Source organism: Contarinia nasturtii, unplaced genomic scaffold, assembly GCF_009176525.2.
Source record: "Contarinia nasturtii isolate CC-2019 unplaced genomic scaffold, AAFC_CNas_1.1 Cnas_scaffold_1240, whole genome shotgun sequence".
NCBI lineage: Eukaryota > Metazoa > Arthropoda > Insecta > Diptera > Cecidomyiidae > Contarinia > Contarinia nasturtii.
Window position 1 is genome coordinate 4,842,332 of NW_022198581.1, and position 24,567 is coordinate 4,866,898.

At 33.4% G+C, this 24,567-nt stretch overlaps 6 protein-coding genes across 8 annotated transcripts; 3 read left to right on the forward strand and 3 right to left on the reverse strand.

The window, feature by feature from the left end:
- Positions 1-415: 415 nt before the first annotated feature.
- LOC116345269 (esterase E4-like) lies at positions 416-3,295 on the reverse strand. Its single transcript, XM_031774501.1, has 11 exons — positions 3,046-3,295; positions 2,852-2,981; positions 2,656-2,737; positions 2,235-2,446; positions 1,893-2,171; positions 1,728-1,828; positions 1,546-1,665; positions 1,239-1,417; positions 1,074-1,166; positions 880-1,005; positions 416-820 (listed from the first exon to the last, which is right to left on the reverse strand). The coding sequence occupies exons 1-11, from the start codon at positions 3,238-3,240 to the stop codon at positions 550-552; spliced, it is 1,788 nt and encodes a 595-aa protein (XP_031630361.1). The 5' UTR covers positions 3,241-3,295; the 3' UTR covers positions 416-549.
- Positions 3,296-5,235: 1,940 nt separating this feature from the next.
- LOC116345080 (transcription factor grauzone-like) lies at positions 5,236-8,438 on the reverse strand. The gene is made up of 11 exons (XM_031774127.1): positions 8,238-8,438; positions 7,916-8,144; positions 7,684-7,860; positions 7,352-7,616; positions 6,922-7,291; positions 6,817-6,842; positions 6,672-6,749; positions 6,480-6,596; positions 6,037-6,415; positions 5,857-5,970; positions 5,236-5,316 (listed from the first exon to the last, which is right to left on the reverse strand). Exons 1-11 carry the CDS (start codon positions 8,361-8,363, stop codon positions 5,236-5,238), a joined length of 1,962 nt encoding a protein of 653 aa, XP_031629987.1. The 5' UTR covers positions 8,364-8,438.
- A 524-nt stretch (positions 8,439-8,962) lies between these two features.
- On the reverse strand, positions 8,963-14,853 carry LOC116345081 (zinc finger protein 43-like). Its single transcript, XM_031774128.1, has 16 exons — positions 14,543-14,853; positions 14,293-14,472; positions 14,116-14,220; positions 13,790-14,060; positions 13,332-13,721; positions 13,054-13,254; positions 12,794-12,983; positions 12,497-12,685; positions 12,262-12,417; positions 11,478-11,624; positions 11,189-11,408; positions 10,960-11,115; positions 9,992-10,733; positions 9,791-9,907; positions 9,353-9,731; positions 8,963-9,291 (listed from the first exon to the last, which is right to left on the reverse strand). Exons 2-16 carry the CDS (start codon positions 14,351-14,353, stop codon positions 9,112-9,114), a joined length of 3,504 nt encoding a protein of 1,167 aa, XP_031629988.1. The 5' UTR covers positions 14,354-14,472; positions 14,543-14,853; the 3' UTR covers positions 8,963-9,111.
- Positions 14,854-14,933: 80 nt separating this feature from the next.
- On the forward strand, positions 14,934-17,422 carry LOC116345190. Its single transcript, XM_031774369.1, has one exon. It carries the CDS (start codon positions 15,476-15,478, stop codon positions 17,246-17,248), a length of 1,773 nt encoding a protein of 590 aa, XP_031630229.1. The 5' UTR covers positions 14,934-15,475; the 3' UTR covers positions 17,249-17,422.
- A 1,060-nt stretch (positions 17,423-18,482) lies between these two features.
- LOC116345213 lies at positions 18,483-22,027 on the forward strand. Of its 3 annotated transcripts, none has more exons than XM_031774409.1 (6): positions 18,483-18,716; positions 20,247-20,405; positions 20,475-20,788; positions 20,868-20,966; positions 21,058-21,457; positions 21,538-22,027. In XM_031774409.1, exons 2-6 carry the CDS (start codon positions 20,263-20,265, stop codon positions 21,884-21,886), a joined length of 1,305 nt encoding a protein of 434 aa, XP_031630269.1. In that variant the 5' UTR covers positions 18,483-18,716; positions 20,247-20,262; the 3' UTR covers positions 21,887-22,027. The 3 variants fall into 3 exon arrangements, with proteins under 3 accessions (XP_031630269.1, XP_031630266.1, XP_031630268.1); XM_031774406.1 differs by having other exon boundaries at positions 18,484-18,716; positions 20,201-20,405; XM_031774408.1 differs by lacking the exon at positions 18,483-18,716 and adding an exon at positions 19,398-19,610 and having other exon boundaries at positions 20,201-20,405.
- Positions 22,028-22,129: 102 nt separating this feature from the next.
- LOC116345212 (protein PTCD3 homolog, mitochondrial) lies at positions 22,130-24,420 on the forward strand. Its single transcript, XM_031774405.1, has 2 exons — positions 22,130-22,597; positions 22,670-24,420. The coding sequence occupies exons 1-2, from the start codon at positions 22,256-22,258 to the stop codon at positions 24,350-24,352; spliced, it is 2,025 nt and encodes a 674-aa protein (XP_031630265.1). The 5' UTR covers positions 22,130-22,255; the 3' UTR covers positions 24,353-24,420.
- The last annotated feature ends 147 nt before the right edge of the window (positions 24,421-24,567 follow it).

Consider the following 24,567-nt stretch of genomic DNA (forward strand, 5'->3'; position numbering starts at 1 on the left):
CCAATCGTATTGAATCGATAGGCGTCATGGAGAGCTTTTATGAAACTCTCGGATACTGAGTATATTGCACACAAATCAAGAAGCACACAACAATGAACCTTGTTCAAAAAATATTAAAGACAAAATCTTGAAAAAATACATGTGGATTTTTGAATTGTTTCACTCTTGCGTCTTCAAAGCATTATTCAAGTTTCTATCTTCTATGTGCATAGTATTTGAGTCATGATTTTTCTCAGCCATTCATATCATTTTTAGATTTTGCTATGTTTATTTTTTTTTTAATTGAAAAATTTACTATAGAAAAAAGTATAATATTATTTTTACACCAGATGCTGCGCCTAGACGATTAGAAAATAAAAATAAAACTGGCTCCATTTCCGAGCCCCCACTGAATTATTATCTAATGGTAAGGAAATATACTGAAAAGTTTAATCTTTATTTTTTGGTGTATTTATTGTGATTAATAACAACTGTTTTCATGTGCTTTTTTCATCATTCATAGAATTTGTCAAATTTCATGGTTTTTTAATGTTGTGACTCGTCTCCTGTTCATGATAATGAACAGGTTTCGGTCGATGTTGATTCCAGCATTTCATCGCACATCTGTTGAATTGGCGTTTTACTCGGTGTATCTCCATGTATTTCAACTAATCGTTTTACCTCGTTGACAACATAGTCGATGAATTTCGATCGATTTGCATTTGGCGCGATTCCCGCGCTTAAACCATCGTTTGTTACATCAACAAAGTTAAACATACTCGCTTTGTTCAACATAAGTGGAAGAAAGTTTTTCGTTGGATTGCCATTATGGATGGGATTTCTGTTGACAACAAAACACAAAATAATAGCGGACATTTTATAAGAATTGATTTGTGTTACCCATAAGTCACAAAGTTGGAAAATAATTTTTGCATATTATGCAATATCCTAAAAGCTATTGCACTTTGCACGTCAATGTCTTTTTTCTCCATTATTTCCTTGTACAAGTTTGTAATTGCGCGACACCTTGGAACATTCAAAATTCGACATCAAATATTGAATAAATATGAAGTTAGAATATCTTAATGTTATACCGGAATGCATAGCAATTTTCATCTGCATGGCTGCCAATGTGGTACTTTCCATGTCGAAAATTTCTTTCATTGATTTTCGTATAAGCTGAAAATCTAACCAAAGACATGTTTATTTTGTGTCGTCATTTATTTCGGGGGCTAAAAAATATTTTCAATTCGACTCACCGCTGATAAAATGTCTTTTGATGAGAAACAGCTACGTGTTGTTCTAACCATTTTTCAATGAAGTATACATAATGTATATCGGAGTCCATGATCAGCCGTTGCTTGAAAACTTCATCTTCGGTGGTTGCCTTGCCAAAATAAAAACTGCGGACTTCATCCATTAAATCTCGGAGATATGGCTAAAAATTGAATTGTGAAAATGGAATAAACAACTGTCTTCAGCAATGGTTGAAAAATGTATGTCAAAAACATATGTCCCTTTCGAACTCAATAATCAATTTTATGCTAGAATGAATTTCCAACTCACTTTCTTTGCAATGATTGAACTGTATCCAAAGATTGGCAAAGTAATGAAGAAATCTCTCAACAATTCTTCGATATCTTTTGGATCCGTATAATTTGTTCCTCCGGTAAAGTATAGTTGTTCCTAAATGAATAAAAATTGTTATTTATATGAATTGAACTATAGATTTCTTATTTAAAACTGACATATCGAGCAAATGTAAAGTATGCAGTTTTATTGATACTCTGGGCATGTTTTAGTAATTGTTCTGGATCTTCGAGAAGGAATGGACTTTTTGCATCCGATTCTGTGTGTTCGAAAAAATATGTTTCAATAAGGTATTTCATCATAGGAGATTATTTGGTGTTTACTTTCAACGATTGGATTCCAAGGCGATGCCTGACAATGAATAGTTTCCTCGGTGAATTTTATGATTTTATCCACATCAACATTTTGAAGAAATTCAATTAACTCATCATCGCTGTGCGGACATCTTGAATTATGTTTTTGGAAAAAAATCCGCATCAAGCATTTATGGTCGCCTTTTTGATAAGCTTGAGCTGCATTTGCTACTCCGCTTATTCCGAGTATTTGATTAAAATTTTTTGAAGATTCTTTATTGAACAAATGAAAACCAATCGATTTTGATCCTAAAATTAAAAACGAAGCCTTTTTAATATGATTTTAACATTTCTGATTGCAAAGTCTCAAACCAGCGCTTATGCCGCAAATAGTTATTCGGTTGTTGTCACCACCAAACGCATCGATATTATCATGAATCCATTTCAAAGCAAGCTGCTGGTCTTTCATTCCCATATTTCCAGAGTAATCAGAACTTCCTAATGACATAAAGCCCATGGCCCCAAGCCGATAGTTTATGGTTACAACGATTACATCATTTTCGATAAAGAAATCAGGACCCCACCTGCAATAATTATTCATTTGTTTTCAACCAAAAAATATAAATGCTAAAAATGTAATTTCATTATGAATGAATCCCACGTGGGAAACTATTCATTTATCAATGGGAAAAATGGACATATTTATAATACATATTTATATAACAATTGCCAATCGATTTGTGATTGTATATACCTAAAGTAATACGTAAAAAAGTTTTACGTCTATACCCACCTACTATCGTCTCCAGATCCAGCTGCGTAAAGTCCACCATGTATCACAAATATTACAGGGAGCTTTCCTCTTCCCGTCGTGTCTAAAAGAGTAAGAAGTGATATATTTATATATCTTAAAATCAATGAACTATACTACAGTTGAATAGCAACAGCAGGTAAGTTTTCTTCGAGTTGAATATCATTTATTATCTCACCTGGTGTGAATATATTCAAAAATAGGCAATTTTCGCTGGTTGTTAATGAGTCTCTTTGTATTTGTGAGCACATTCTTCCGTATCTAAATGCATCAAATGGATCTGTCCACACTTCGAATGGCTCAGGAGCCTGTTTTTATGAATAAATCAAATTATTATTCGAATATTTTCCATTTAAACTGAATAGATCAAACCTTAAATCGAAGTCCGCCAACCGGTGGTTTGGCGTAGGGAATACCCCTAAAAGAATAATACTCTTCTTCGTACCATAATGTTTTTTGCACTAGTCCACGGATTGGGCCGCTTTTTGTTTTTACTATTTTGTAAACATTCTCACAGTTTACTACGACCAATCCAGTCGAACACAACAGAAAAATGGCTTTCAACATATTATGAATTTTAAAAAATATCAGTGAACGTTTTACATCAAAAGCTCACTTCAGATTACTCAATCTTTAGCTTTAACTTGTCGTTTTATACGCACCATTTTATATTTTAATATTGAAATGTCTGCCTACATATGCAGCCGCATTCTTTACCAGAGATAGAATTCGAGAATTCAGTGTAATTTCGTTGACGAAGACTTTGTCTTCGAGTGAATAGTGTGGAAAAACCACACGTTTCAATTTTTGCTATACTGTCTCTTATTTGAACAGCTTTTTCGACGCAGAAATAAAAAAATATATAAAAATTATATGACGCAAGAAAATGTTGAAGCACGTTTTTCACCATAGAATAAAAAAATAATTTACTATTTGAAACATATGAAAAACACAAGTAGACCTTATTCTATAAGTTTTTTGGCGAAAAATTTAGAATTTTTTTTTGTTGCTCCGTCTATTGTCATTTTCTCGCAATTTCACACCAATACATGCAACTAAGTGTAGCACGTGTGTGCGAATAATTTCACAATAATTTGAAATACAGCTAATTTACAGCAAAACCGTTATTTTCATGCAATGACACAGCCAAATTTTTTATTTGTCTTTCGAAGATCTCTATCTTCTTTTCACTGTCAAGGCTGCGTGTTAATACCGCATCTGTTTAACAACTTGACGTTTTTCTTTTCATTATTTTACAATTAAGACACGGGAAATAATGTTTTCGTGCTTTTCATAATCTGCCAAAATGTACAATAAATGAAATACCTACTCTTTTATAAAAAAACATGTTTGCTCAAATGCATACAAGTATCATTTAAACGAACTTGACATACTTTTCCTATTTTTTTTACTGTACCCTTTATTTCAAATTATTGTGAACCTCTTGATGCATTTGATGAAATTTTATTACGTTAATATTTAAAAAGTAAGTAATAATACATATATTACTAACCTGGTTTTTTATTCATTCATGAAAATTCCAGCATCAATTAATAATTCATTTCAAATATAAACTTAATTCATAGGTTCTAATATTTATATTCATAGGTTTTAGTGGTATTAAAATCATATTTTCCAATTAAAATTCTGTTGATTTTGAACATTAATAATTGATAAACATTGATTTATTATTTGGAATCATTTCTTTTGTATAGTTTGCATTGTCAATATTTGGTTTCAAAATATGTTAAAAAGATTTCTAATATAGAAGAAAAATTAAAAAAAAATCTCGGTACTGGAAATGATGACATTAAGAAGAAAACGTTTAACGGAAGTGCGCATTGAATTTCGTTATTCTAAAGCGCAGGTAGTAAACAGAATTTGAAAACCATATGATGATGTAGTCAAAAGATTAAATGAAAAAATGATGTTTATGCCTACAGCAAGAAATGAGTACGTAAAAGAGCACTGGCATCAAAATGTAAAGAAATTGAATGATGTTATGCAGCGAGAGCATTGTAACTGATTTTAATGACAAACTAGTGGAACTAAGAAATGTTCTTCGTGACCAAGCAATAATTTTACAGGAGTTCTACAAACAACGAATCAAGTGGATTGAACGTTGTTGCACCAAAAAAAGGCATTCAAACCTAAGCAATGTTTTGGAATATATTAATTACTTTCACATTTTCAGCAGACAATATATTGATCTAACTATTCATTTAAAATGAGACGAAATAACACGCTATGTGACAGCAAAAATGTGTCTCCTCAATATTATATCGCAAATGTAGACATCTCGAATACCAAAAATAGAACTCTACATGTACGGTATAATATTGAGGAGATAAATTTTTGTTGTCACACAATCGAAATGTCCCAAATAGCGTGCTCAATTATTGTCTGATTTTCAGACCTTCGAAATGATTATGTCTACATTGATTGCATTTTATTTGTTTTATTGATGAAATTTTTTATTTACAATACTGTAGATAATTATAGTTCTCAGCTTCAAAATATTATTTGAATACTTTTAAAAATGACATGATTAAATTATGATAATTAAGCTGGCGACGTTTTCTCCAAAAATTTACTGCCTACTAATTTCATACCAAAAATCAATAGCCAAAGTTTCAAGAGCACCTGTGCTCGCGTATATTTTAAATGAATGATTCATTAATTTTTCGATTAAAACATTGAAGTGTTCATTAAATTCAAACTGCTTTCGCTTACTCTACTTTGCAATATTTTTTGGGATTAAAATAGTGCAATGGGGTGATGTATATAGGAAAGTTTCTTTTTTGAAGAACAGATTAAAGAGATAAGAGACAATCCGCAGCGTTCCCCTATGAAAATACCTAAATATCATGCAGACAATATATTTAGCTGCCGTCATCTGGATATTACAGCTCATCTGGATATCGTCAGCAGATGATACGAAGTGAAAACAATGGAAGTGATTGTTATAGGTATATAAGCTTGTTATATAATGGTATTACTATAACAATCACTTCTATTGTTTTCAATTCGTATCATCTGCTGACGGCATCCAGATGAGCTGAAATATCCAGATGACGGCAGCTAAATATATTGTCTGATATCATGATTATGCGTAATTGAAAAATACAATTTCCATTTATTTTCCTATTAATTTTTATTCAAATACATTTTTTTAATTTTAACTTCTTCGCCATGATTTCTGCGTGTGTGTGTTTTTATGGAATGTTTGTTGTTGAACGTTTTCGGACAAAATTCGCATTCATAAGTTTTATGCCGTGTATGACATTCTTCGTGAGCCTATGAAAATGATGAAGAGTTTTAAAATATTTGTCATTTTGAAATGATATATTTTTTTTAAATCACCTTCATGGTTCCTCTGGTGGGAAATTTTTTATCACAATAGCTACATTTAAATTTATGTTCTCGATGGTATTGTCGAATGTGTCCAAGTAGTGAAACTCGATTTGGTAGTTCCATTTCACATTGACCACATTTTTGGATGCCACTCGTGTGTTTTTGGTGATGATAAAAGACACCACTTCTCGTCATAAGCCATTCGCCGCAATATTGACACTGTATTCGTTCCGACAATCGTTCGGATTTATCCATATGGCAAAGCATATGTTTATCCAAGTGGAATTTCGTATAGAAAGATTTTCCGCATACCTCACACGTAGAAAAACGGTTCTTCTCTCGATGCACGGCATATTTGTGATTTCTCAATAGTGAGTCTAACCGGAATCTATTTGAAAATGAAATTGACCGTTTGAAATACACCGATAAATTAAATTAAAGGAATGGCATACTTTTTCTGGCATATGTCGCATTCGTATTTCGGTTTCGAATTGACATGAATACTGAGAAGATGACGAGTGATTGCAAGTTTATCCCCATAAGATTTCCCACAGCAATCACAAAGGAATCTGAAACATTAAATTAAGAAACAATTTTGGATTATAACATTTCAAGGAGGAAAATATGTGAATACAAAAATGTACCTTTTCTTCATCTTATGGCGGCGTTTATGTCGAGCCAACCTCAGTCCCGTTGGAAAACTCTTTGCACATATATCACATCTGAAATGAACACAAAAAATATATTTAAGATCTTTTGATAAAACGATTCGAATTGAGGTTTTCTCACTTCAGACAATCTGGATCCAAGTGTGACTTCAAAATAAAAGTAAATTACATTTTTTTTTAGCCATAGGACTTCGAATAAAAGTGTCTTAAATTGCTTTCAACCTACTAATACGTGCTCCCGAACACGGCATAATTCCCTTAATTTTATATTACAGCATTTAATATAGCCTTTCTCGTCGTTATGTAATTCTTTGTAATGACGGCGTGCATCGTGAAATCCGCTGAATATTGTATCGCAATGATCACATTTCATATCAAAATTTTCGGCTATAAACTTCATCACAGGACCATCCTCGGATTCATCTCGTTCCTGGTGTCGTCGCATATGATGGTCGAGACCAGATTGTGTGAGAAACAGTTGCATACATATGTTGCATGGTAGATTTTTTTCTTTCGGAACGATTTTTTCGGTGTGTTTTTTCATGTGTTTAGTGAGTTGAATATTGCACAAAAATACTTTTTCGCATTGCGAGCATCTGTAAATTCAATCGAAAAATCTCATCAAATCGAAAAATAAACATTTTTTTTAATCTCACCTATACTTATTTGGATTGATATGTCGTTCTAAGTGTTTCAACACGAAGCACGGATAAATAAGCCGTTGATTGCAACATTTGATATATCCACGTGGATTTTTGTGCTCTTTTGCATAATGTTCTTGAGCTTCGTATAGTGTTTCAAAAATGGTTGGACATAAATCACATGACATATCAAACAACTGCTTATTTTCGGCAAATTGCTTTTCAAAGTTGGCCTTAAGTTGCTTCGCTTTAGTTCGCTTTCGTTTTGGTTTATCTATAGCTATTGAATTGAGTTCAATTTAAAAAAAAAAAGTCATACATTTCGAAAGTGCTTTTCAGTTACTCACTTTCAGTGGGTATTACTGCCTTTTCTTTTGCTGATTCTTCAACATCTGATTCAACATTCTCTGCATTGTTACTATCATCATCTGATTCATCCGTATTTTCATCGAAATCAATGGGATCAACACCATTTGAATCTGATTCTTCGATCGTTTTCGAATTATTTGAATTTTGTTCCGTTTCTGAAGAAAACACATTTTTAAATTGACCGAATAATACAATGTAAATGCTACCTACTCAAAATCGTTTCGACTTTTATCAGACCAATTTCTGGTTGTGAATCTTCAATATACTGGACTGCATGGTAACTTGGCCACGACTCATTCACCTCTGGCTCAATTTTAATCGATCGATTCAATAGATTTTCAAGTGTGACTTTCGACTTTTGATATAATTCATGAAATGCTTCCGTTAAATGCCAACACACTTGACATATGAAATTCGGTAATGAATCCAACACATTTACCTTTATTTAAGAGAATTTAACATTTATAGTATGATTCGATCAAATTTGGTTTGTTATTGAAAATCGTCCATTTGGAGTCTTGAATTTGTTTACCTCGCATTTAAAATGTTCGGCAATAATTTCGCACATTTTCATTTCCATTCCATTGACACTGAATATATCCAGGTGATTGCCATTGTTTATGGTCAAACACAACCGGCACGAATTTGTGAATGACATTTTTTGTGACGAGCCCTGTTCTATACAATTTTCAATTTTTGTTTTGTTTTTCGAAATGAATAAAAATAGTAAATATTCAGAATACTTTGTAAAAAAAATGTTGATAGTTTGTATGGTTTTGACAGTATAAATGTCATTTGATTATTCGGGTTGTCAGATGTCCAATACACTTTTAGGGTCGTTATTTTTTTTATTTTTCTTTGACCCGTGCTTTGAAAAAATATTATCTTCTTTACGAATTCTTATGACCCTTTTACAAAGTTGGAAGAAAATTTTGCCATTTTTCAAGAAGCTCTTGAGAAAACTACCCCAAATCTTACAATCTGAAAACCTAAGAAACAAGCAAAGGTTTTTTTTTCATCTTTTATCAGCAACACTTTCAATTAAATCACATATGCACTTACCTGGAAGCAATCACAAAAAGCTGCTCACATTGCTCCAAAAAGGCAACAAATATGTTACTTGTTTACTTGCTAGCTTTGACAAAAACTGTTTTGTGTTTTTCTGTTTATTTTAATTTTTCATCTTCTCATAAAATCGTTACATATTTTTTTAGATTTATTTTACTACATGAACTTACAATGTAATTGAGTGTGGGCTATAGAACAAAGAAATATGAATTTTCTTAATATGACATGCATATAAAATTATGAGCAATAGAAAAATTAAGGAAAAAACATGAAGACTTTTTTTAAATAATTTATTTGATGTCTTTTACTTAAATTCAAATTTTTTCTAAAGAAAACATTCAGTTGTCCACAGTTAGTTTCTTTTGTGCAATTGTTACGTCTTCCGTTTTCTTTCTTCGTTTAATTTCTTCTAAATGATTTCTTCGTGTATGTGTTCGCCTCGAACTTGGAACAGAAAATGTTCTTGGACAGAATCTACATTGATATACTTTATGCCGTGTATGAGACTCTTCATGTGCCTGTGGAATTGAGTAGAGTTTCAGTAAAAAAAAAATTAAATTCATTTATTTTTGCAATCACCTTCATCTTTGAATTGGTGGCGAAAGTTTTATCACAATAGGTACATTTGAATTTGTGTTCGCGATGGTACTGTCGAATGTGTCCGAGCAATGCAACACGATTTGTAAATTCTGCTTGACATTCGTCACATTTTTGAATGCCACTCGTGTGCTTTTGTTGATGATAATAGATTCCACTTCTGGTCATCAGCCACTCGCCACACCATTCGCATTGTTTACTTTCAGCCAATCGTTCCGATTTCTCAGCATGCGACAACATATGTTTATCGAGATGGAACTTCACATAGAAACCTTTTCCACAAATATAACAAATTTGATTCGCCTTTTTCTCACGATGCACCGTATATTTGTGAGACTTTAACAGTGAGGCCAATTGGAATCTAAATGAAAATGCTGCTTTATTAGAACAAAAAAAAAACCGAATAGAAAAATGTCATACTTTTTGTGGCAAACATCACACTCGTATTCCGGTTCAGAATTGACGTGATTTGTAAAAAGATGGCGAATAATTGCATGTTTATCCCTGCAAAGCTTACCGCAATAATCACAGACGAACCTAAATTACGATGAAAAAATGATACAAATTAAATATTATTCAATAGAGTTAAAACGTATTACAAAAAGATGCGTGTAACTGAACCTTTTATTCAGTGTTAATTTATGGCGTCGTTTGTGCTGGGTCAACATCATTCCCGTTGAAAAGCTCTTGCCACACGCATTGCATTTGAAGCATTCGGGATCCAAATGTGATCGAATATGGTCGCGTACATGCCACAGTTCTCTTAATTTTACTTTACAGCATTTAAGATAGCCTTTATCATCATTGTGGAATTCCTTGTAGTGACGGCGTGCATCATGAAATGCAGAGAATACTGTGTCACAATGATCACATTTCATATCGAAATTTTCAGCTATAAATTTCACAAACTGTCCGTCTTCGGATTCATCTTTTTCCTGATGCCGTCGCATATGATAGTCCAGACTTTGTTCTGTAGTGAACATTTTTCGGCAAATTTTACATGGTACCGTCTTCTCTTTACGAATTGGCGCCCCTTTATGTCTTGAGTCTATGTGTTTGGCTAATTCGCGATCGGTTAGATAAACTTTTGGACATTTGGTACATTTAAACTTGAGAGGTTCCAAATGGCGTTGCAAATGTTGTACGACTTTGCATGGATATATAAGTTTTATATTACAACATTTAATATATCCCTTTGGATTTTTATGTACTTTTGCGTAATGCTGTCGGGCATCATCGAGCGTCTCGAATTTTGTTTCGCAAAAATCACAATTCATATCAAATAGTTGCCGATTTTCGGTGAATAATTTTTCAAACTGTAATGCCTTACTTTTTCGTTTTGTTCTTTGTTGTTTCTTTTTGGCTGCAAATCATTTTTAGTTTTGACATTGATTTAAATTAACATTCATTTTTCAAGGGGGCTGTTGCGCTCATGAGGAATAATGGTAAGTAGGAAAATGTGGAGTCATATTTTTGTGACAGAAATTGGTTGAGGAAGACGACCCCCAGTACTATCTTCATTTTCCACCTCACCATTCCTTCTCTTCAGGAGAACAGTCTGTGATTTTTTCGTTTTCAAAATTACTTACAAATTGGTCTTTCTTTGTTGAAACCTGAATTGTCTTGATCAACTTCATTCATGCCATTCTCATCACTTTCTTCATTACTGTTCTCTTCATTGCTATTCTCGTCATTTGTATTTTCATCTAAGTCAATTCGATCATTTTCATTTGAATCTGAGTCCACTGTTTATTATTGACCACATAAAATATAAAACAAATGTAATAAAAAAAATCCAAATGTTGTACATTTTATTACCTATACTTGGTTCAAGTTTGACAGAGTCTGTGAGAAGTTGAGATTCCTCTATGTAATGAACTTCATTGTTACTTTGCCAATAATTTGTCTCCAATTTTATCGTTGGATTCAAGAATTTTTCCATTGACAATTTGGACTTTTCATAGAGCTCGTGAAAAGCATCGGTCGTTTGCCAGCAACTTTGGCACACATAATTTGGAAACGTATCGGATTCACGAACCTTAATGCCAAAAGATTTATTTACTATATTTTAACATCCCATTGAATTGTTGAATTCATTTTCACTTACTTCGTGTTTGAAATGTTCACCAATTATTTTGCTGATGTTCATTTCAATTCCAGCATCACTAAATATATCCAAATAATTGCTGGCATTCGTGCACGAGCACAAACGGCAACATTTTCCACTCATTTGGACAAAAGTATTTGCTTGTGCCTAATTATTGGGTAGGGAATGTTGAAAGAAGAAAATAAATAAATAAACTTTCAAAGAAGCATTTGTTTAGACTGTGAAGTTTCAATTTGACGACTACTGTCAAATCATAGTACTGTCAAATCATAGTGTTGTCAGATTTTCTTTTTTGTTTACCTACTTTGAAATGGTATTTTTGAATGAAACATTCGTTTTTTACTTCAAAAAATTAATTTTTTGACATTATTTTTCAGGCATGATACACTTTGAAATGCTTTACATTTTTATTTTCTAATAATATTGCAAAAAATCTACGGGAATGAGGATTTTCTATTGAAATGTTGGTACTCTTTAAATGATTGGGTTAGAATAAAAACACAACTTGAAATAAAAATAATTCTTCTGAATGCCATTCTACAGATGAATCTTCGCAGCTTCGTTTTCATGTTAAAATGTTCTAGCTTTGAGTGTGAAAACATTTAAAAGAGTAAAATTATGAAACAATTTCCAACATTGCTAATAATCAAACACTACACTTTTATAACAAATTCAAAACGTTTAAACATTTGAGTAAAACGAAAAAAAAAAACACATAGCAAATTAAATGTGAATAGTGTCTTGCGATAAATGGCAATACCCCGGTATTTTATACACATTATCAAGGAAATTCTAATAATTTGCGCATTTTTTTTCGTTCCCTTATCTCGTCCGGATGATTTCTTCGTTCATGTGTTTGTCTTGAACATTGTACGGTGAACGCTCTATTGCAGTATTTACAAGGATATACATTTTGTCGAGTATGGCCGTCTTCGTGTTCCTTTTTTAGTAAAAAGACATAAAAATTAAGCTTTTTAGTTGAAACCAATCGAAATGTATAAATTGAAAAAAATGTTTACCTTCAACTTTGACAAAATGTCAAATGATTTGTCGCAGAATTTGCATTTATGCTTTAGTTCTCTATGACATTTTCGAATGTGAGCCAATAGAGCCAATTTATGTGGTAGCTCCATTTCACATTGATTACACTTCTGAACACCGCTCTTGTGCATTATTTCATGATAATATAATCCACTTTTGCTCATTACCTGGGCGAGGTTGAATCACATAAAAAAGGATGTAAGTGAATGATGATAATGGAAAAATAATCAAAAGAATGTATAGCAATTTTTCATTAATGAAATTTCACTTCTTACCCATTCACCGCAATGGTCGCATTGTTTACGTTGTGCCAATCGTTGTGATTTATCAGCATGTGATAGCATATGTTTATCAAAATTTGCCTTTACATTAAACGATTTACCACAGGTTTCACAAACAAGTTTCTCCTTTTTCTCACGATGCACTGCATAATGATGATTTCGCAGTAGAGACATCAATTGGAATCTAAAAAAAAAGAAAAAAAAAGGAAAACAAAAATAGAGAGATTCTTGAGAAAAATGTGTGAACATGCTACCTTTTATGGCAAATTTTACATTCAAATGTCGGTTCTGCGTCAATGTGCTTTGCGAAAAAATGCCGTGAAATGGTTTCTTTGCTTCGGAATTTTTTCCCACAAAAATCACAAATAAATGACATCGTTGACGCTTGATTGTGCCTTCGTTTGTGCAAATAAAATTTCTTCCGATCGGCATAACATTTGTTACATATCTCACATCTGTAAAATGTAAAAGAACTGCTTGTAGTTTAAAATCCATTTAAAAATAGCCAAAATTCATTCGATTTACAACGCACTTAAAATGAGATGGATTTCGATGACCGATATAATGATCGATGACCTGCCAATATTCATTTAATTTGATGTCACAACATTTGATATAGCCTTTCTTTTCGTTGTGTAAATCCTTGTAGTGACGTCTTGCATCATGAAATGTGGTGAAGACATAACTGCACTGATCACAATTCAAGTCAAAATTGTCGGCAATAAATTTTCGGCATTGATCATCGTCAGTTTTCTTGTTGTTTTCGGTATGCCAATGTAAATGGCGCCTTATTCCAACTTTCGATGTGAATCGTTTTTTACACAGATCACAAATATACTGTTCTCGTGCATCGTCTGAATGTTGTTTCATATGCACTTTAAGCGCTTGATGTTCACGACACACTTTTCCACATTGTTCACATCTGAAAGTGTAAAAGGTGGCTTATTGTTCAAATGACCATCGATTAAATGAGAAATGTTCAATACAAACTTGAATTTTTCTAAGTGCCAATCGAGATGTTTTTTGATCACACATCGATAATTCAATTTTAAATTACAGCATTTAATGTAACCGTATGGATTATCGTGAGCGGTTGCGTAGTGAGTCTTTGCCTCATCCAAAGAATCAAATGATTTTGGGCACACATCACACGACATATCGAATCGATGTTTATTTTCAGAAAATATCTTTTCAAAATCAATCTTCTTTTGTTTAGCTTGGCTGGATTGCCTTCGATTTTGGCAAAGATTTTGTGTTTTGTCTATAATAAATGGTATCATCATAATTTATGAACAATGGACAATTTCTTTACATACCGGCAACCTTTCGATTCTCATCTTTCAAGTTTGAGTCTTTTTTGGTAATTTCATCATTCAACTCAGTCGATTCATCAAAATCTGGTTGACCATCAAGTGAATCCTCTATTCAAAAAAATAAATTTTCAAATTTCCGCACGCAAAAAAAGTGTAGCTTCAAAAAGATTAATGTCTCACCAAAACTTGGTTCAATTTTGACCATTCCAATGCCATCCTCATTAAATTGTTGTTCAAGCATCTCTGTTGCCCAATGTTGTTCGATTTGATTTTGATTTTTATCAATTTCCGGAATTTCGGCTTAAATATTTCGGATTTTCATGAATCCGTTGTGGTCAACAAAGGATCACTCTCACTGATCTAGAATAATTAATAAAAAAATTCAATTTTAAAAACGTACGGTCAATGTGAATTTTATAGTACTTCGTACCTAAAATATTTGCAAATGATGTCTAGCATTTTTCGGTGCCATTCTTTCCGAATAAATTTGTGATCGTTGTTATTTAAAGCGCACAGACGATACGATTCATTGTTCGTCATTTTCTCGGTGCAGACATTCAGTTTGGGATAGACAAAAAACCGACCAAATCCGATTTGTATTATAATTAGCCTAGAAAACACTAATCACAATTTCATTGGTATTTGTTTAAACGCAAATTAGTTAGAAAGAACAACAAAAGCAAAAAAAAACTCTACCAAAAAGACGTGTATTTAACGCCATGTCTATCGTTAGTTATGTTTGCCGTTTGACAGTTAAACTGTCAAAATTCGGTTTGTGTCAAATTCTATTTGTAATTTATACATTTGACGAATGTATATTCTCTCCATTACTAGAGACAAGCAAACGCAATTTCACTTCTCTTAATTAGATAGCTACAATAGCGTCAGAACTGGATCCAAACGTGAAAGATGCACTTACAAAACGGTGACCGATAATCATAATTAATTTTGTAAAAAAGCCTATTCGTTTGTAATTAGGTGTCATGCTTTAAAAATTGTGTGTTTTGTGTTGAAAAGTGAAAAGCCGAAAGCAGAAAAAAGAGAGTAAAGAGTGAAAGAGAGAAGAAAAAAAAATTACGCTGTGGTCAACAACGTCAAGCCGATGTTTGTTCGTAGCTTCGTTATGTCATTTGGTGTTTCCATTGCTTCAGTGCTCGTATGAAATTCGAACATAAACAATCTCGTCAGGCAGACTGGCCTAAATAATCGGTCGAGAGACAAAAAAAAATTCATTCAAAATTTTGAAAGTCAGTTGAGCTGAATATTCCAAAGGAAAATTTGGTTAACGCAGAAAACGAAGATAGAATTTTCAATTGAAGTTTATTTCGTGTGTTGGCAAAACAAAAAATAAATTGCGGGTATCATGGATTCTGTGCAGCCCGAAAATGAAACAATAAATTCCGAGTCGAGCACACAGATTCCACCGCAAAATGGTACCGCCGATACAGTTGAACCCGAACCATTAGCAAAAAAGCCAACTTTAATTGATGGTGCTGGTGCTCCAACAACAACCGCTGAGTCGGATAACAACATTGAAAACTGTAATCCCGATAAAGTGCCCGATGTGCTAAAAGATACATTTTTGGTTGACGCCATTGGCGATACACTTTATAGCAAACGTTTCGTTCTGCAAACATTATTAAATCTCAATAAAGTAGAAAGTAAGCTAAGTGAAGAATTTGAAAAGGATTTGTGCACATTGTGGGACATGACAATTGAAAAAGATGTCATTAAATTATTATTGGAACACAATGTGCTTGAGATTTTCTCATCTTTAATCCAAATGAGCGAAGATCAACGTTTGGTGGAAATTTTGCTTGGGATAATTGGTAATATGTGCTCGTTAAAACAAACGCGCGAAGCACTGTGCCAACATCCCGATGTCATGATACCGATCATTGATTTAATTTCATGTTCGGATTCATTGATTTTGGTGCAATTGATGCGTTTGTTCCATACGTGCCTGGTATTTGAAAATAGTGGCGATGAATATATATGGTTTCAACATTTCCGTTGTGCGGACAATTTTGTTGATCGTTTTGCATTTTTATTGGCCAATTCAATGAGCACATCGTTGCTGGTGCATGCGTACGAAGCACTCAATGCAATTTGTACAAAATTCGCGGTGATCGAAATTCAGCCAGAAATTGCCGATTCGAGTGGTTTTCGCGATGTATTTGTAAAACCAATACTGGTATCCGGTGTGATTGAAGCATTCAAACAAATGCTACCGGATATGCCACGTATTCCATCTGAAAAGTGTACAAATGGTGGTGACATTGGCAGCAATGCCGCCGGTGAAAATTCTCAGGCAAATAACAGTCAAATTATCGATGATGACATTTCGGCGCCAACAAAACGAACGCAACGCATCATGAATCTATTTCTTGACATCAATGTGATACTCTCACAATACGACAGCATATCACGAAAATGCTATGAACCATTCATTCCACAGTTAATGGAATGCATTTCAAAATGTTTACAACCACTTTGTTGTCCCGTTTATTTATTACCATTGTCGTCCAATGAACAAATTCTTATCGAAAATGTCAACGAACTAATTCAAACGCTGGACGATCCATTCGATGTAAATTGCTATCAAAAAATCATCACAATTTGGTCATTAATCGATCAACATTTGGCCAAACTATCGAAAAAACAAAATGCCGATGCGAAAAGTGAATGGGAAGATGATGAGGATGAAGGTGATGATGATGAAGAAGAGGTCAGTGGCATTGATGTGAATATGACGATTTTGGAATATATAACACGAACCAGTAAAAATGCAACACAAGATCAAATTGAAGCCAGCCTCAAAAATATTAAACAAGATGTGATTGAAACATTGTGTAAAGCGCTTAGTCCGGGCAGCAGCGAAGATGATATTCGTGCATGCATTGAGAAATTCAAAGATGCGGCACGATCATTGTGGAGCATTGAAATTATTATTGATGAAGATGAATATGGACCGAGAAGTGTTAGTGACATTGACGACGACGATGAGGACGACAATGTAGACGACGTGATTGATGACGAAGCGCCCAAAAATATCAACAACATTGAAGGACACTTTGAAAAAAGTGAAAACGATCCGAGCAATTCCAAATCTAATCAAACAACTCCAGCCGAATGAGCATGTGAATCAATTAAATACATTTCTTCTATATTTTTTTTTGTTTTGCTACATACACACATTTTGTACAAAAGATTCAATTAAGTTTTTTTTTTTCTCTGTTGATAGTAAGTGCATTTTCTTTTCGTTTTGTAATTTAACAACATTTAAATCAGCAATAGATTTGTATTGACGACCATTTTGTAGATGATAATATAATTTGTTATAAGATATATATCTACATTTTAATTGTATTTTTAAAAATTGAAAAATTTACAAAAAAAAAAAACACACACACAATTTATTTTCTAAACAAATTACGCATTTGGTTTTTGTTATCCTTTTTAATTTCAGTCAGGTTGCTTCGAGTTGAAATCACCGAATATGAGGTAGTATTATTGAGTTATATAAGAACCAATCTAGTTTTTGTTGTTGTTGGAAAACTTGAATCTCTGTATAATGAGTGTAAGTGAATAACAGAGTTAGCTGAGCATAAGGATAAAGAAAAATAGGTTCTCTTGCTCGTATCCAAAAAGCATGAAATCTTGCTCACATACATATAGTCAATGTTCGCTCAGAAGCCTTATGTCAATATAGAAGAATATTCATGGTTCCAAAGGTAGGTAGGTAGATAGAGAGTCTTATTCTTCGCATATAGTGCTGTAAAGTTTGCTTTTATTTCGTTCAATAAATATTAAAGCAACAGAGAGAGAGAGAGAGAGAGAGAGAGAGAGAGAGAGAGAGAGAGAGAGGGAGAAAGAACGAGAGACAGAGTACAAGCAAGAGAAAATAATATTTTTGGTTCGTTGGCACACACTCGGACGAAAACATTATCGAGAAGCGAATCAGCAAGGGTGCGATACAATGTGTATGTAAAGTATGCATACAACGCATATACCATAGACGTTCGGTACATGCAGCCGAAAGGAACGAAGGTTCAAATGTGGATTTTGAGTTCATGTCTCTCGCTCTAGTGTTCAAAACTGCACACAGAGATACGAGGCACACAACGCGTATAGCGTTCGCCTGATGTAGATAATGTATTATGGTTCCTTTTATTTTTTCCTTTCGCTCTCTCTCTATCTCTCTTCGTACTCTTTCTCTCTATCTCTCTCTTTTCTCTCTGCCTTCCTTACTTTCCAGTGATTCGTGCCACACATATTGTGAGTTGAGCTTTGGTATCTCTCTCTCAGCCAGTCAGTCGGTAGTCGGTTTATTTTTTTTTTTTGTTTTGTTTTTTATAGGTGAACACGCTTGGCGGGTATGTATGTGTGCTTGTAAGTGTATGTGCGTTAAGCGGACGGAGAGTTCAGAATTTTTATTTCAAGAATTCTCGGTTGGTAACTTAGCGAAGCTAGTTGCTATTGGCAATTTGATGAGCACGGAGTCAACGAAGTTTCTATCCATAAAATTCATCAACAATTAGTTTCCCTATAATCACACATACGTAGAACGCTTGGACGCCGTTCCTCGGAGTCACCTATCATAGGTAACTTGATCAATTTACATTCGATTGGAATTTATAAATTAAGAAATAGTTTAGTATAATTTTATTTCAATTCATTAAATTGTTTAAATTAATTACGAAATTTATCGTCGATATTCTTAACAAATAATTAACATTAAAAAAAAATCTGATACTTTTGTCGAGGGGTATTTGAAAGTCACAGATGTGCGATCAATATAAATGAACTGAACAAAGAAAGTAGAAAATACGAACAACAATATACGTAACTAATATCATTTATGACAACAACAACAATAATAAAAAACCTTGCAAAAATTGAAGCGAAGAATTACTTCAAGAATTGCATACGACGAACAGTAGAAACAGACAGAGACGCGTGCTATTACTTAGTAGAGTATCACCACAAATTCTGCATCAATGTTTTCGCACGTCTTTTCTCCTACACATATAGCTATACACGGTTCGTTGAGAGAGAGAGAGAGAGAGATAACAAGAGAGAGAGAAAGAGAGAGTAAAGGAGAATATGAAAGCAAGTCACTTACTATATTAGGCATTGTGTATGGTACGACCAAATATCTAAACAACTACGAATGTATGTTTGATGCATATTTGCTCTATTTAAACAACACCGATACGAGGGTTTAGTCTACCGAGCGCCAAAGAATTCTAGCTCAGTGATTCTCTGACTCAATTGCCATTGTATCATTTTGTCGTAGTCTTTCTTTTTTTGCAAATGATAAATGATAAACAGCAGTATTGCTATAAATTTAAAAACAAACTTTAAAATCATGTGTGTTTACATTGGTTTTCATTCATATCACAGTTTTGGTTTCCGCTGGGACTTACATTCAAACTGACACATTTGATGTATTCATTTTTTTCCATCAATAAATTCGAATTCATTGAATAAATAGGGCAAGTCATTTTTTTTCTATAAAAATTGTTAAAATATTATTCACAGAACGTCAAGAGAAAATAGAATTAAGTAAAAGTCTGAGATATCCTAGATATTTTTGAGGGAAACATTTTCCATGCTCATTCAATGATGCACATTGGGTAAATTAGATAGATCGCATGCGTACTGAGTGTTGCTTCAAAAACAATAACACACAAAAAATGAATTTTCTTTTACTGCCGGCAGAACAAACACATCACACACAAACTTAAATTTCTTTGTTAAACTATGTCGAGCATTTATCGATGAATTATTTTGTTTCCTTGATGTATCTGTAATTATGTCATAATTTATTTGACCAAAATTCTTCTTACAAATGTTCGTATGATTAAAACAGATGATATTCATAATTGAACTCAGAGACCATGTGGTTCGCTGTCACTTTTTTTTTGGTATTACTTTTTACTTTGATTTATATATAGACAGCTGGAAATTCGTATTCGTTTAAAATAAAAATAAAAACATGAAAAATTAAAAAAATTCGCAAAATTAATCATTTTTCCACAAAAGCAAATAATCAATGAATTTTTTCTTTTATTTAATGATTTAGCGCATAGAATTTATAGGTCAACATTTCGTTTCTTTTATCGCTGAAGGTTACCAAAGGTCAAAATGAATCAATATTCGTTGGATGATTCCAGCGATATGCCGATCAGTGGACGCAAAGGAAAACAATGCTCAATGACAGGATGTAATAATAATCATCAGCGATGTCCAAATATGAGTTTTTTTCGATTTCCAAAAGAGCTATCAAGGTGAGCCCACTATCAATTTCAATTAAATTCAAAAATTCATTTCATCTTTCTCTATGTACGCGTACACAGGTCGAAAGAATGGCTTGAGATTTGTGAAAGGCCCGATTTGTCGAGGCGTGTCGATATCGGTGACATCACTATTAATAATTACTATGTATGCGAAATACATTTTCCAAATCAAATTCTTGACTACTCGACACGTAAGATCCTCATTAAAACGGCTAAGCCATTGTCATTAGCCGAATTGGATGCGCTACCAGCCTCACAAAAACGTCGCAGCAAACATGAAACATCATCAAAATCAAGACGACGTAGTGATGAATACGATGAACATATCGAAGAGTATGACGATGACGAAGACTATGAATTAGAAGATAACAAAGGTATCCATGGCATTCTGTTAAAAAAAAAAAAAACAACAACATCCAAACTTTACTTATCAATTGAATTTTTTCGCTTTAGACGAAATAAAGTTTAGATCGTTTGGCGTTAAAATAGCCAAAGCTGAAGGCAACTATCATTCCGATTTACTGGAACCATTGCTTGTTGATGACGAAAACAGTAAGTTAAATGAAATTCAAAACAACTATGATTTTCCAAAGAAAATGGGAGAAGTACTCTTTTTAACATCACAAAATCAATTTGCATATAGGCTATACGGATTCAGCGGTACGACCACCATTTTGTTGGACAACGGATGCAACAAGATATTTGATTAAATTACGTGGCGAACGTGATGCTGAGTTTGATCAAAGTGGTGCCCGCAAAAGTCAGCTATGGCTGGAAATATCGCATAAAATGCGAGAGGCTGGTTACGATTTTACATCGGAAAAAGTGTCCAAAAAATGGCATAATATTACTATTACATATCAGAAAAATACGGAACGTGACCCAAGCTCAGTTAATTGGGAATTTTTCGAGGATATGCACGCAATATTCCGGAATAAGAAAATTGCCGATGAAAATTCATTAGACTATAGTGAAACGGAGCCTGTTCAGCCGCCGAAACAAAATGGCATGTCCAAACGAAAAACGGCTGACACTTCATATAGGTATGTTAGAAAATATGACAAACAAAAAATACGTTTGCAATTGAAATTGACATAAAAATTCTATTAATATATAAAAATAGAGAGAGTCTTTCACCAGAATCAGATCCAGAATATCGTCCATCGCCACGAACAAAAAAACGAAAACGTCAAGAAGCCGACGATAGCAGCATTTTGAATAATGACAATTCATTTATCGCTGCACAAAATGTAACAACTACATATGACGAATGCTGGTGGAAGACATATTTTGAACAAAAATTAGAATTGGAACGAAAGCGAATGGACAAAGAGGATGAACGTCACAAAGATCGAATGAATTTCCAAAAAATGGCCATTATGCTGCAAGAGCGCGTGGAAAAGGTTAAAGTTGAAGCCATGAATAATCTGACCAATGCATTACTTCGTTTACAAGATACGGGAAAAATTTAAGATACATCACACCCACATACACCCACATACACTTTACGCGTGCCATTTCTTTTAGATATTATATTGTAATACAAAAAAAATTGTATATAGGGCATTTGTTTTTTAAATAAAAGCAACCACATGAGAAAAATGGTAAATTAATTTGAACGCCAACAGATGGCGTGAGTGGTTTTTATTTTATTAAGACAAGATAGAAAAAGTCATGTAACCTAACCTAAATTCGAATTGTACGATTTGTGACTTTGTGAAGCTGTCAATGTGGTTCATGTATATGTAATTTCTAACCAAAACTCAATTCAATCTGCAAAAAACATATATTATTTCCGACTTTGATTGATCAGTGAAGTGGGTGTGTAAATTGTGGACAGAATGTTACGAATCAGTCAATTGAAATGCAATGGACAACCGAGAATCATTCAGAATTTATTTGTAAGACAATCAACGGTGGCCGCTGTACAAACGAGCGAATCAAGTGGCAACGATAATCAATGCATTGTGATTCCCAAGAAGATCAATCGTTCGCCCACTGATTTACTGTATACTCTGTCAAAAACTGTTGGAAGAGATCCAACATCATCGCATTACAAATTTCATGATGATCCGTATCTTACACCAGTATCATACACAATGCGAGAGAAATATGCTTTATCACAAGAATCCGGCAAACGAACTGCAAAGTGGTTTGTGGAACAACACTCTGAATACTTCAATGTAAGAAGATAATATAAATCGATCTTATGTTAAATTGCGAACATTTCTTAATTTGTATGGTTATTATTCTAGGGAAAGGATGCACAACCACAAATCGAAGCATTTATGCCAAAGACAATATTCACCCAAGACAGTGAAGTGAATGTAAAAGATTTAGAAAAGGCGATTGATACGATAAATGTGAGCGATGCCATTACAATTTATAATTTATTGGTGGAGAAAAATATTACCATCACAGACGAATTGAAACAGAGTCTGCTTGAATGTCTGTGCTTTTTCAATCAAGAAAATCCCCTTCCATTCGATATGTATGAAGAACGAGCTATAGCTGAATTTGAAAAACGCAACAATCCAGTACATAGTCCATGGAAAAAAAGTGGTGTGGTCGATCAAGTGTACAATAGCATTGAACCAAAAACACCGGCCGCATACAATGCAATGATTCGTGGATTATACAAATATAATCAAAGTGAGCATGCCAGTCAATTATTCATTGAGGCTAATGAAAATCAAATTCCATTGGATTTGGCAACGTACAATGCACATATTCGTGGCTTCACTCATCGTCATCAGCCAAACGATAAGCGTTATGATGAGATTCTAAAAATTTTAACCGAATTAAATGAAAAGCAAATTAAACCAAATGTTCATACGCTAAATGCATGCTTGGAAACGTTAAAATTTAACAAAAATATAACATACCTTCAAATGCAAACGTCACAAATTATGGGTGAATTTTTGGCGCTCAATATTGAACCGTCACTCGAAACGTATATTTACTTATTGGATATATATCATGGTAAGCAGACAGTTGATGGTACATTTTTGAATGATATTGTCGATCGGCTTGAACGAAATCCAAATTTGGTGGCGCACAGTAAAAATGATTTAACATTTTTCACGAAAGCCATGAACGTTTGCAGATTTCGAATGAAAAATTGTGGTTCACTTGCACGACGCATCGATAATATTGTCACCCATTCGGATAACATCAAGTTTTTGGGCAATTCATATCACGAATCACTTTATTATCGTGACTTATTACATACAATTTTGAAAAATGAAACATTCACCGAATTTATCAATGTTTATGATCAATTGGTGCCAGAAACACATGGAATCGATGTAAGTCTTGCCGAAGAAGTGTTCAACAATATAAATTTAAACGGACTAATTCAACATATACCGAAATTTTGGCAACATATTAAATTGTCAGGTGTTGTAAGAAATGCAAAACTTCATGACATTGTGTTGGCTGTGATGGAGTCAAATCGACTAGTTGACGGTGTCGAAGAACATACCGCATTGTCCGAAGAATTTTCAAACATTGCATGGGATATTTATCGACAATCAACGGGCAATGAGCTTGCAGAACGTTATAATAAAGATTTGATACCAGCCAAACGTCTCGCGAACATTATCATTTTACTTTTACGTGCCAAAAATCACCATAATGCAACCATTGTTGTTGATCAATGCTTAGAGGAAGACAAGGATAATCGCATTATTGGACATCTTACGGATAATTCATTGCAACTTTATTTGGACAGTTGCATTGTACAAAAAGAACCAAATAAAGCCATCAAATGTTTAGCTTATGCCGTTGAACATGGCGTCGGTGATCAAATTGAATATGGCCGAAAAATAATAAAATCATTCACATTGGATTCAAAACAAATTAAAAAAATTACCAATTTGGTTGGAAATGATGCATTGAAATCCGTTGAAAATCCAGAACAAGCATCGAAAGAATAAATTGAAATTTAGGTTAATTGTAGTCTCGCAAAATATATTGAATGAAAAATATTGTTTTTTTTTTTTGAATTAAAAAAATATATATACGAAAACTGTAATAGAAATTAGAAATAAAAGAAAGAAAACCCATGTATTGAATATACACATTTATATTTCAAAATAGAAATTCTTTTAAATATTTTCATCCCGACGGTGTAAGCTCAAAACATCTTTTC